This window comes from Epinephelus fuscoguttatus, linkage group LG7 (assembly GCF_011397635.1).
Source record: "Epinephelus fuscoguttatus linkage group LG7, E.fuscoguttatus.final_Chr_v1".
Lineage (NCBI taxonomy): Eukaryota > Metazoa > Chordata > Actinopteri > Perciformes > Serranidae > Epinephelus > Epinephelus fuscoguttatus.
Genome location: NC_064758.1, coordinates 35,741,181 through 35,755,046, shown reverse-complemented (window position 1 = coordinate 35,755,046; position 13,866 = coordinate 35,741,181). Strand labels below are relative to the sequence as shown.

The 13,866-nt window shown below is 39.7% G+C and overlaps 1 protein-coding gene across 1 annotated transcript; it reads right to left on the bottom strand.

Moving 5' to 3' along the window:
* Window positions 1–2,151: 2,151 nt before the first annotated feature.
* mfsd2al2 (major facilitator superfamily domain containing 2a-like 2) lies at window positions 2,152–12,669 on the bottom strand. Its single transcript, XM_049580992.1, has 14 exons — window positions 12,649–12,669; window positions 12,132–12,251; window positions 11,905–12,029; window positions 11,656–11,788; window positions 10,698–10,776; window positions 10,353–10,519; window positions 7,559–7,649; window positions 7,218–7,339; window positions 7,032–7,115; window positions 6,799–6,882; window positions 6,597–6,709; window positions 6,212–6,355; window positions 5,960–6,124; window positions 2,152–4,219 (listed from the first exon to the last, which is right to left on the bottom strand). Exons 1-14 carry the CDS (start codon window positions 12,667–12,669, stop codon window positions 3,826–3,828), a joined length of 1,842 nt encoding a protein of 613 aa, XP_049436949.1. The 3' UTR covers window positions 2,152–3,825.
* Between the last annotated feature and the right edge of the window lie 1,197 nt (window positions 12,670–13,866).

Genomic DNA, 13,866 nt, shown 5'->3' with positions numbered 1-13,866 from the left:
CATAAACTAAGCACAAAAAGTAAGGAAATTTGTGTTTGGTAGATTATGTATTTGTTCTAACAATGCTTCTTGGCAATAAATCTTATACCGTTGGAAACAGTGTCAGAAATTAGCAAGGGCCATGGGCCATTTGGCCCGCAATTTATCCAAGAATGCCCCCAAAAGCCATGTTCCGGGGGCCAGAATTGCCCCCAAGTTTTCTAAATAACTATATGTATTTATATTTTTAACAGTATTACAATCTGACATTAAAGTATAATTTTATTTTCATTAAATTAATTTACCGTCACGTCTACAACTCATTTTCCAGACATAATCAACGAGATTGCACTGATTACATAAGGGTAATCTGACAGAGAAGGGGAGGGGGCTTTGCTGTACCATAAGTATAAATTAACCATTTCTTGGGTGATCTGTGTCTACACAATGACAAATTAATGAAAAATCAAGGTAGAATGAATGTTAAATTTTAAATTTATTTATATATATTTATTTATAGTAATTTGGCCTTTTTAACAGTAAAAGTAACTGTAATGTGGTGAAACATTAGTACTGCTATCAGTAGATTAATGGTTAAATCATCATTTTTAAACTGGTTGAATTGTAGGAAATCTGAGTGATATTTTGCAACCATAACTTTATGTAACCCATTATTTATTTCATTTATAGTGGTTTCTACTGAAGAGTGAAGACACTATCTTAGTTGGTTTTGCTTTTCATGTGCTTGTTGTTAGAACATAATTACAATTTTTTGATGGCCCCAAACATTTTGAAAATGCCCCCATTTTTTAGACCGTGGGGGTCAAAATTGCCCCCAGAATTCATTCATTCATCTTCTAACCGCTTCATCCTCTTGAGGGTCGCGGGGGGGCTGGAGCCTATCCCAGCTACATTGGGCGAGAGGCAGGGTACACCCTGGACAGGTCGCCAGACTATCGCAGGGCTGACACATAGAGACAGACAGCCATTCACGCTCACATTCACACCTACGGACAATTTAGAGTTATCAATTAACCTAGTCCCCAATCTGCATGTCTTCGGACTGTGGGAGGAAGCCGGAGTGCCCGGAGAGAACCCACGCTGACATGGGGAGAACATGCAAACTCCGCACAGAAGGGCTCCCATGCCCGGGATCGAACCGACAACCCTTTTGCTGTGAGGCAAGAGTGCTAACCACCACACCACCGTGCCGCCTGCACCCAGAATATTTTGTTAATTTCATACCCTGGTTCGAAAGCCTGTTTATTTCCCTTTTAAATGGTGCCACATTTCTAAGGAACATGCATTTGTGGGATGAGCAGCAGAGCTGAGTTTTTGGGTTGCGCCCATGAAAAAAATGCCATTACCAATTTTTGCTGACTTCCAACACTGCCATCACTGGGTATGATCAGAATAATCACTATTATGACTCTTACTCACGTCGGGCTCATTTCTCTCATTAATTAAAAAGTGAAAATGAACTATTTCCCAATTTTCCGGGAAACCCCTGGGACTCTTCTAATGACCCTTGGGGGTCTCCAGACCCCTGGTTGAAGACCACTGGGCTGGAAGAACTAAACTGTGTTTCTCTCGTCAAAACAAAAGAACAAACAAAGGAACATGCAAACAATTACAAAAACAGCTACTGTCAGAATGAGATACAAGACAAGGTGCAAACAGGCTAAAGTGTGATAACAAAGTGCAATAACATAAAATATAAATACAAGTACTGTAAATAAATGTAATCAAATGAAAAGTGGTCTTCATGCCAATATGTGATGTTTTTAGGAGCTTCTGGGGGTCACCACTATCTACCAATCAGTCAATTTATTTGTCACATGACATCATAAGAATATGATTCCAGTGAAATGTTATCAGTTCATTCAATTTGTTTATTCCCTATAATTTTATATAAAGTTCTGTGAGTTTGAACATTGTTTGACTGCAGAGCATGTGTTTTTAATGACTGGCCCACTGGCTGCACATGTCTGATAACCTTCAGTAGGCTACATGGCTTAACCACTGTCTTTTTGCACTGTGAAAATGATGGACAAGTAATGCATCAGGTCTGTACTGGGTATTGTATTGGGACACAAGTATTTGGGATGGCCAGTGATTTTTAGACTGTGTTGCTTCATGTTTGATGACAGCTGATAAAAATGTACCAATGAATGACAACTGGCAAACATTATTTATTTGACAAAGCACAGGTGCGGAAATGTTGAAGAGGAGTGTGAGTGTAAACATAAAAAAATTACAAGAGTACTTGCTCAAAAAAGATTCATTTGTGCAACCTTCAAGCATGTGTTGCAAACACTGATAACAACTGCAGCCTACTTACAATTCAGAAGCTATTATGATTTTAAAAAAGTCAACATAAATCATAAAAACAGCAAAATCCTCCTCTCCAAAATAAACTACTGTTTAGAGAACATTGTAGAAACAAAAAATAAAATAAAATTTAAGCAGAACAATTGGAAGATGAGACTGTCCATACAGTATATGAGGCAATTTACTTTCTTTATAACTTTAAAAATACTGTAGCGAATATTCATGTAGATTATTTAGAGGACACTTTATGACAGAGTCAAAATTTGAAGGCCCAATCTGTTTTTATTTTTCTCACCATATTCAACCAATCAGCATTCGAGAAATATAATCCTTAATACTGAGATAAATACTTAGGATAAGGACACAGCTGTTCATTTTTAGAGTCAGTTGAAAGAGGGCAGGATCTCTGTGATCTGGCCCAAACTGTAACAGCAATTATTCAGATAAAGTAAGTTAACATGAACCTCACACTACATGCAGGTATAATTATGGATTAGGACAAAATATTTTTTTGATTTGTGGCATGAAGTAACATTTCCTTTAAATCCACCGGAATTCATTTCAAATGTCAGAAAAGTGAGATGAAAAGTGCCTTGATAAAACTGGTTTTGGAAGGTGACTCATCATTTTGCCATCAAAATCTCAGTCATGAGACCTTTTCCCCCCTAGAGGATAATTTTAGCACAAGCAAGGCAGTTCTTAAATGCTCAGAGGACTGTGTTGGGATTGTGTCACAGTGTGCAGGGATTTCTGTGCTTGTGACAATAAGCACCGATAACTTATTGATTCTATACGTTGGCTTTTGTACAGATTAAACAAACAAGATATAACATGTTATTAGCTAACTTTAGACATGTTGGTAGGTGGATTCCGTCTCCTTTGGACAGAGCCAGGCGAGCTGTTTCCCTGTTTCCATTCTTTATGCGAAGCTAAGCTAGCCAGCTGCTGGTTGTATTCATATTAAGTCAGACAAGACATGAGACTGAATATATAAAACTGTGTGGACCTTTAACTAATGACTAAGGAGAAATCTGGACCCTGTGGTGCTTGACCAAGTTAAACACTGGTTTCAAACCTAAGATGCTTTATTCAGAATTTTCCCTAGTTTAAACCACAGGGTCAGTTTGTTTTGAAAAGGAGGAAAACTCTGCTGATAATTCAACTCATGGCAAAAACCTCTTGAACATTTGGATCCAATAAAATGTGAGCACAAATTTGCAGGAGCTAGGCTAGCAGCCCATCTGCAACATGCCGAACAGTGTAGGAGAAACACTGATTTGTACCACGATACTGCTTTATTCAGTGTTTGCACTGGTTTAAATCACCCAATGTGTTTGTTTTGGAGAGGAAGAAACCTCTGTGCATAATTCGGCTCCCGGTAAAAATCTCCTGAACAACGAACACTGAAGGAATTCTAATAAGGAGAAGTTTAAGCTGGTTGCAATCTGCAATCCTCACCACTAGATGCCACTAAATCCCCCTAGATCTTACACAGTGGACCTTTAAGGTATCTGACTATACCCATGACACTTTGGATCTAACATTTGACCTGCTGGAGAAAGACCCAGGATCACTCTCAGGAACATTTCTGCTCAATTTCTTTGGTCCTGATTGCTCGTGTGGGCTGAGTCTCTGTTTATGACGCTGAGGATTTACATTTGACTGTATAACTGATTTCGGCCTGCTGTATTCTCCAGAGTGGCTCTTTGATATATTTGAAAGGGCAGATGACTTGACTGAGCTTTTTTTATCACAACTGTAAGAACCTGGTGAGGAATGTGACCTGTACAATGTGTCAGTCTTTGTGTTATAGAGTGAAGTTGATGTCGCACCATCACAGGGCTGCTGCAGAACTGATGGCTGCTCTGCGTTTTCTCTTTGGTCTGATGAGGATGATGTAGCTTCAGGGCTAGATGAAGATTAAAAAGAGAAAAAATACTCTAACTGCCATAAAAAAAACATGCATATATGTTACTATAAATTTGCTATTGCTTACATATACAGTGATCTGATTAATTTTGTAACATTTTTGAAAATCGTGCTTTGATAATTCACATAATTTATTATAAGGAAGTTGTGTTGCAGGGAGTTTTTCAGAGAAATATTAATTTCAATGTCCCTAAAGACCTATATTATTAATTATGAGGGAGTGAGAACAGTCTTTGCATCTAGACCAAATCACAATGTCCATTTACAACATCTTGGTAGATGTGTCACATACATAAAATGAAATGTTGCTGAGCAAACTCTGCCTCAAATGTTTAGTATTTAGCCACCTTAAAACCAATATCAGCTTAAGTGTACGCTGTATTTATCTCAAAGCCACCAGACTCCATTGACAAAACAGTGATTTTACCTCACAGAACACGGGAGTTGCTGGTCTGCAGCTGCCTCGATCAGTTAGTGTGTAAGGTAAAGTGGAAAAAACACTCCAAATAAAGCATTAACTTAAAATTATTTAGATTTTTTAGGTGGCTGAAATACATTTTACTGTGGCCCTTGTCCACAGCAGTACATTGCTGAGCTTCTGAAGCGGTAGATTTGGTTTATCAAAAATGCTAGCAAAGCAACCCAGTACATAAATAGAGGATAAACATAGGTTGAACCACCGTGTTTAAGAATATATCTTAGTTACAGCTGAGAATGACAACAGAAACAAACAAGTTTGCCAGTTGATATCCCTGCAGTTAAAATCAATAGCCTGTTGTCTACCTGAAGTGATTGTTGTTGTTATTGTGACATCACGGTGATTCGGTCTATATGCTGAATGTAGATTAATTAGACCAACTGCTATCATTCAGCTGCTATTTCACAACAGATATTTAACAGTTTTGAGTTGCCTTAGGGATATTTTTGAACTTTGGACAGAGCAAGGCTAGATGTTTCCCCCGTTCCCATTCTTTATGCTCAGCTGTGCTAACCAGCTCCAAGTTGTAGCTTCAGTTCGCCTACAGATATGACTGTTGCATCACTCTAACTCTTGGCAAAAAAGACATTAAGGATATTTTTTAAAATGTCAAACAATTTCTCTAATATGCAGTTGACTTGTAGCAAAGTAGCAGTGCTAACATATACAAAAAAGAATAATTCAAAACTATGGAAAACAACTTCACCACTTGATATGACCACGTTGCTATTATCTAGACCTTTAAGTGTGAACTCCAGCCTGCCACTTGGGGGCAGCGGGCACAAGTTGTGAACACAGTACTGACATATTATCACCTTTTAAGTTAATATACGGTAATGAACTTATTTACACATTCAACGGGCACAGACAACAGAAATTTTCTGTCATTCAGAGTTGTGTTTCTGGACACCTGATGAATCTAAGTCCAATATTCGCTCTGTTTTAGCTCTGCTTTTGGTCTCTACCAACCCGGGAGAAAAATATCTGGCTCTTCAGCTGTTAAATTCTCCACCATGTTCACCAACTAGTCTAACTGTGTCTGTCTGACTGTTAGGAGCTAAGCAGGTAGTGTACAGTTGGATTTTCTGAGACACGTTTCACATTGGTCACATTGTTTTCACAGCGTTATTTCACTTGATTTTATAGTAAAAATCCCCATAATAGACACTTTAAAGATGACATGTCAGGAACTATTTGTGGTTTCATCCCTTCAGGGGATAATTGACCCATAAAGTCACTTACTGAACTGTGGTCAGCTGCAAACATTGCCTGTCATTGATAGAGTAGAAGCGAAAAAACACCATCCCTATCAGCAGAAGTGTGATGGGAACTGGTGAGAACAGCACAATCAGAGCCGTCACCACTCCGTCACCATGGTTACATGCACCGGCTCTGTAGCCCACAAACCTGCAGACGAGGAGAAAACAAAATGTGACGGATCAACAGATGTACGACCCATAACACCTAAAGTGACTGGACGGAAGAATGACTCACTGTAATGTCATGGTTGAGATGCCAACAGACAGGCCTCCTGCCAGCTTACTGCAGAAGGCATAACAAGAGAAAAACAGGGGCTCCAGGTCTTTGCAGGATGGATGTCTCACTGCAAAGTCGTCCACCACATCTGGGAGCATGGACCTGTAGCAGATACAGAACAAGACGACATATCACATATCAAAACCACCATGTCATTTTAGATAAGGAGAACTGTCGAGTCAACAAAACAGATCATCACTAGAATATTCATTAGCATCCAGGGTCAGGTAGAGGCGATGTGAATGATTCATGTGCACAACACAGAGTTCTGATGCTGATTAGATCTGACAGGCAGTCTTGGAAAGGTTTGAGAACTGTGTGTCCTCGCTGGGAGCTGACTCACCAGGGTAGCAAGAATATGGTCGCCACGCTGAATCCTATCAGAACACACATTATCATGAACACTGGCAGGTTACTGGGAACACAGGCGACTATAATCACTGCCGGGATGAAGAGCTGGGAGAGACATAATCAGGCCTCACAGGCAGGAGGAAGATTGAAAGTGTGGAAAACAGCTGTTATCATTTAGATTATTTTTATCTTACTGATAATCCGATGAAAACTGTGGCCTTTTTCCCTATTCTCAGGAGAACTGTCTGCCACAGAGGAACTGCTACTGAGGCAGAGGCCTGTGGAAATATTGAGATCATTTATTTGACATTCAAAATGCGTCTTGTCTTTTAATCATGCACTTTGTGGAATCATTAGAAGGCTGAAATGTTGCATATATAAACATCTTGGAGAGCAGAGTGCGTGATTATAGTTAGATGCATTTTACCAGTAGAACCAGTAGGAGGTGCTGGAACTGGGCTCCCAGTCCAGCTGCAAGGCTGCAGAAAAGTGTGAAATTAGCCAAGGACATCTGAGATGAAAGAGACACGGGACAAGAAGTAAACATACATTATGCTTTGATAACTTTTACATAAATGCATGATTTTTAAAAGCACAAAACCAAGTTCGGCACCTGAAATGCAAGTACACTGAAGACAAAGCCAAGCACCAGCCGCTGGTAGGGAACGTGACATATCAGCATCTTCAGCGAGGTCAGATAGGATGTTCGCACTTTGTCATCAGAGCAGAGAGGGGCTGCAAATAAAACCAAAATTAGATGTCAGGGAAGGGGAGTAAAATATCAGAAATAATATACTCAACTCACATTACTGATGAACTTTAGTTTAAGGGCAAGGCTCTCATTTGCTTTATATTGGATGGAGTAATGGAACACAGTCAAGCAGCCGAACTACAGAAATATGTTTTATTCATTGTATTTGAGCATTGACTACTGGCCACTACTGACTGACTCACCCCGCTGCTCCTTCACCCCGAGGAACAGAACCAGGCTGCAGAGGAAAAACAAGGCACCCATGACCAGAGCTGAGGTCAGGAAAGCCTTTTGCTGGAGGGTGGGGTGGAGGGGATACACACAACAAACAATTAAAGATAAATAAAGCACAATATTATGTTGCCAACAAACACATGCCCAGAGGCATGCAAACACATGTAAACAGATCTTATAAAGTGTTACTAGTGTTAAGTGTTTTTATCAGCTTGGAATTCTAGCCAATTTAAAGCTTTTTTTTATCCAATTGGGACGTGGAAACAGTTATTCATGCTTTTATCACCTCTTGGCTTGATTAACATAATTCATTGTATGTATTTATGGATGTCCCACTCCACCCTTTCTAACCTTTCCAACTTTAACTGGAACAAAGAAACCACAACACATCACTCCTGTTCCTTCTCACTTGCATTGGTTACGATTGAAATACAGATTTGATTTTAAAATCCTGGTATTCGTTTTAATTGCCTTAAATACATTACCAATTTGCGAATTTCATTATTTTCCCTTTAGGTCACTGAGGTCATCCTCACAACAACTATTATTAGTCCCTCACTCATGCTGCAAAACCAAAGGTGACCAAGAGTTTTGTTGCCGCTCCCAGGCTCCCGTCCCACTTTAAGTCATCCACCCCTGACAATTTTAGTTCAGCCTAAGGCTTACCTTTTTAACACTAACTCTCTAACTCTTACCAGTTTTTTTTATTCTCTTCTTTACTTGCTCATGCTTTTATGATGTGAGTTGTTTAAGCCTTTTAATTTTAGTCCTGCCTTCTCTGTTACTGTTTTTATTGCATTACATACCTTTTACTTATTTAATCAGGTAAACCTGTGTAAACAAACTATTTCATCTGGAAAGGAGTTTGATTCAACTCCTGTTGTTTTTAAATGTGCTATATAAATAAGTGACTTGACTTAATCTGTAAACGTTAGCTATGTGATATTTTTTGGATTACTTTAGCATTAGATCGTGTCCAGTCATTCCACTTAAAGTAATGATTTATAGCATCATTATCAACTTTTTCATGATTATTAATCATCATTAAATATACAAAAATATTTGCTTTCTTGCCGAGATTGAGATTAGAGGATTGATACCACTCTCATAAATTCATTAGCTAGCATAAAATATGGAGCTAAAGCTAAAGATGGTTAGCTTGTTAGCATTAAAAATAGGGAGAAGCACCCTGACTCGGTTTGTTGGGTGGCAAAATTAACCCAGTAACACTGCTTTTTGTAGGCCTATGAAATAAATATAATTGATATCAAATAATAAAATTAGAGTAATTAGTGAGTATTAGAGGTTTTGGTACCACTGGACAGAGCAAGCTAGCTAGTTCCTTATGTTTGTATGCTGGGCTATAACCCTTACTGGATCCAGTGGTTAGCTTATTAGCATAAAGATAGCAGCTAGCCTGACTTGGTGTATAGGTGACAAAATTAGCCTATCAGTGCTCGTTTTTTGCACAAATTAATTAATAATTATTCTAAATAATATAAAGTGTTAATTAAGTGCTGCTAGGCAGATTTTGTTACAAACGTGCAGAGCCATGTTAGCTTGTTCCTATAGTTTTAGGCTATGCTAATATAAATGCCACTGGTTCCAGCGGTTAGTTTATTAGCATAGCAAACTTAGCGGAGGCAGCTAGTCTGACTCGGTTTAAAGATAACAACATTAGCCCACTGATGCTCTGTTTTTGTACAAATTAAATAATCATTTTTCTATATGATAATATGAGTTAATTCACGAGCTTCAGAAGTGCTGCTAGGCGGATTTTGTTACCAACGGTCAGAGCCAGGTTAGCTGGTTTATCTAGTTTTTATGCTAGGCTAAGATAACGGTCACTGGCTCGAGCAGTTAGCTTATTATTAGCATATGAACTTGGTAAAGCAGCTAGCCTGATACAGTTTGTAGGTAACATAATTAGCCTGTTAGCACTCGGTTTTTGTGCTAATCTAATATGAATTATGTTAAGTAATATATTGTGTTAATCAGTGAGCTTTACAAGTTTTCATTGTGGATTTTGTTAGCAAAAGGCAGAGCCAGGCTAGCAAGCTACTCTAGTTTTTATGCTAGGCTAGGATAACTGTCACTGGCTCCAGCGGTTAGCTTATTAGCATGAAACTGGGCGGAAGCAGCTAACCTGACTTTGTAAGCAACAATCAGCCCACGAGCACTCAGTTTTTGTAACAGTCAAATATATTAATAATTTTAATAATATAATGTGTTAAAAAGTGAGCCTTCGAGCCGGTGCTGCTAGATGGATTTTGTTAAAGAAGAGCCAGGCCAGCTACTGACCACTTTCTCCAGTTTCTATTCTAGGCTAAACTACCTATTTCCTGGCACTAGCTTTATTCCATGGACAAATATGAACGTCATCTTCTTATCTAACTCTTGGCAGGTATGTGAAATATGACAAAATATGCCTTTAGTCTGACATAAATCACCTTGATTACCTACCTAGTTTAAATTCACTGTAATGCTTTATTTTTGCAAATACACTTCAGGTATATCTAACTCTCCATTAAATCCAATCTGTTCGCTCTCAACACTGAGAACACAGAGACAATAAGATGAACACACAACACTTGGTTTATGAACAACAAAGCCTACCTTAAGCTAGGAGCACTTAATTACAGGGTAACGAGATACCCCTGGGACTGAGTGAGCACAATGCCAAAGCAATGCTGCTGGGCTGCTAAAGAAATATGAGCGTTATCTCTGCCGGAGTGACAACTTTTATGTTCACATTTCATCTACCGTTTCCTGAAGTGGTGCAGTCTGTGGTGATGATGTGCTTTCAGGTGTTGTTTCATGAGCCTGGTCCAGATGTTGACAGGCCTCCTGCTTCTCTGTGTTGTAAACAGCTACAACTTGACCCTGCATTACAGAAGCTAACAGCATGGCCACCATCTCTATACTCATCCCTGTCAAAGACGGACAGATAAGAGAGACAATGAGTGCGGTGAAGGAAGAATTATTCCGACTGAGTAAATGTACAATCCAAGACGTAAGATATGTGATGAATCAGAGGGAAATCCTCCTCTACATTTGTTCGACCTGGGAACAACGATCAGAGGCGATTGTGAGTATCTGTGCTCTTACTGTAGGCCGTGGCAGAGTCTCTGTCTCTGTGATCTCCCCCCAGGAACATGTTGAGTGAGAGGTAAGGAACGTTGTAGCACTGTTAATGGACAACATGGGAAAACATGACACCAGTACCAACAGCACATGAGCAGTGTGAAACTCCGTAGCCATGGTGACACAGCTTAGAGCAAAATGGCAGCAGCAACAGTGCCATAAGACGAGTATGAAATTCTGTCACCATGGTGACATGAGGAAGATGAAGAGGACAAAAGTATCCCGAAGCACAAGATGGTGGATAGATAAGTAAGAAAAGGGTACAAGCAAAAGTACTCAATTTTTTTTTTTTTTTTTTAACGAAGCTAAAAGCACCAATAAGGTATAAGCAACATTTTATTGATGTAACTATTTATGGCGGAGATTGTTTTTAAGGAACAGTGTGTTAGATTTAGGGGGATTTAGTGGCTACTAGCAGTACTGATTGCAGATTCCCACCAGCTGAAACTTCCTTCAGTGCGAACTACAGACGCAAAAATACAAATGGCTCTATCTAAAACCAGTGCTGGATTTGACCATTTAGGGCTACTGTAGAAAAGTGGTGGTTGCAACATGGTGATCTCCATAGATGAGGACCCGCTCTCCACAGATATAAACTAAAGACTGTATATAAAGATGGATGACATGACAGCACCTCAAGTGAAGCCAAAACTTGATTGGTGGCTGGCTACAGTACAGGTCATAAGTCCTGCCCCCTTCTTGTTGGGACATGGGCCAAACTAAAAACTTCAAGTATGCATCAAATAAATTTTTCCAAAAGATGGTTTCTGTTATTTTGGGTAGTTCTTATCACGCTGATGGGTGTTCAACTATTTGTTTTTTTTTTGTAAGTTTCTTTATAATTTGTAATCGATGGTAAAAAAAGAGGGGATTGAGATTATAAGTGTAACAGAAAGGAGCAGGAAGTGCCTGCAACACTTACACTCATGAGGGTCTCAAACAGGCAGGCCACTGTGAGGAACCACAGCACGCTGAGAGCCTGAGACATCGATCCTTGTGGCACAAACCACAGCAGCAGATAGAAGAGGATACCAAATGGAGTGGAGAGAACCAGCCTGTGGGATAAACATTGTTGGCTCTGTTGAACACGGCGCCGGGGGATGAATCACAGCCTAATTCAATATGAAGTGTGTTAAACATGCGCCTGCCCTCCACCAACCAACCAACCAACCATGGAGTGAGTTTGCCGATGGGTGTCCAATGACTGCAGCTCACCAGATATCCAACCAGAGGGTCGGTCACAGCATCCCAGGCCCGACTCACAAACAGAATCATGGAGACATAGGAGGCCTGCATCTGTGAAATATACTGAGGTACTTTATCTTGAAATCCAGTTAGGATGGTGTAGTAACAAATACAGATCAGTGGTCATGTTTGTAAGGCAGCATTAACACATACCTGCACAACATCCAGAAGAAATATCTGCAGGGAAACACTGATAGCCACTGCGGTCATCTGATTTGGGACCCCACCCACAGCATAACACACCTTCCTGGCCAGAGGAATCCCCCCCGACCCCTGAGAACACCAAAGAGAAGAACCAACAGGGAATATTTCTGTCGTCTATTAAATAGTCTCTTCAAACATTTACCTGATTTTGTGTTTGTACAGTTTTTCTCACTGTTTTGATGCACTTCTGCCAACAGCTCTGTTCACACACTTCTCTTTAGTTTTCACACTGTAAAAGTGTGGGCTGAACAACATTTAAAAGTCAGAATTCAAATGAAATTTCTTCTATTCAGATCTTCTTGGAGAGAAATCTGGTTCTCTTGTGTCGGCTCATTTATGGTGTAAACGGAGATGGGAACAAATACAACAAAAAGAATCTTGTTACAAACTGGGCATGGCATGTTGGGTGGTTTCTGTCAGTCGGATGCCTTATTTCCACTGAATGATTCGGCTCAACCCAGCTCACTTTGTGTTTCTGTATTTCCATTGTGGATGGAGCCCCCTCAGTGTGGGTGGGATTCTCATTCTGAATGGAAAGACATCATCGCCTTTTTTTTTTTTTTAAGATTTTTTTGGGGTATTTTTGGCTGTATTTGACAGATGGCAGCAAAGATTGGAAACGGGGAGATAGAGGAGTATGACATGCAATTAAAGTCCCAAAGCTGGAATTGAATTCACAATATTAAAGTAATGTGGCATGTGCTTTGACCACTCGGCAACCAAGGTCCCAGTGACACCATCCATTAGCAGTGAGGGGCGGCTGTGGCTCATAGGGAAGAATGGGTCGTCCATTAATCAAACTGCTCCCGATGGCTGTTCCATTGGTATGCGAGTGCATGTAAATGGTTAGTGAGTAGCCAGCAGGTCACCAGTGTGTGAATGTGTGTGTGAATGAGTGAATGTGACATGTAGCGTAAAACTGCTTTGAATGGTCGAAAGATTAGAAAAGTGCTATTCAAGTGCATTAACATTTACTTCTATTAAGTACTACTTTTACAAAAAAGGCATCAAATCATTCCAGGAAAGGACAACACAATCATCTGTGGGTCACATCTGAGAGAAAGAACATGACATGAAATAAAAACTAGCTGAGATATTACAAACTGCTCCTAAAAAATCTGCCCTGAAAATATGATTATTTTACTGTCCTGTTTTGAATATAAATACAAAAGCAGAGAGAGAAATATTTAATTTGATTACTTACCCTCTGCTGACCGTCGCTGTGTGAGTTTCTATCTGCAGCCTGTGTTAATAACCGATTCCTAAATGTCTGGACTTGAGTTGTAAAATTCTTAAGACAACTCATCCTTTGAAGTCAGGAGGAATCACGCTACATGCCAACGTTCAATTACAATTTTCCACTGTATGTATCCCACAACAGTAGCTCTCTCCACACACAAACACACACTTGTGCTCTGTCCCAACTGTTTGACACTGATATCTGGTTGAACAACTTCTTTATGTCTTTAAAAGGGAGGCGCTGTTATCCAGCCCACCTGCTCATATTCACAGTATGAATGAATGAACTGGCTTTTTAACTCATTATTATTATGTACACTCACAGGCCACTTTATTAGGTACATCTGTTCAACTGCTCGTTAACACAAACAGCTAATCAGCCAATCACTTGGCAGCAACTCAATGCATTTAGACAGACATGGTGAAGACAACCTGCTGAAATTCA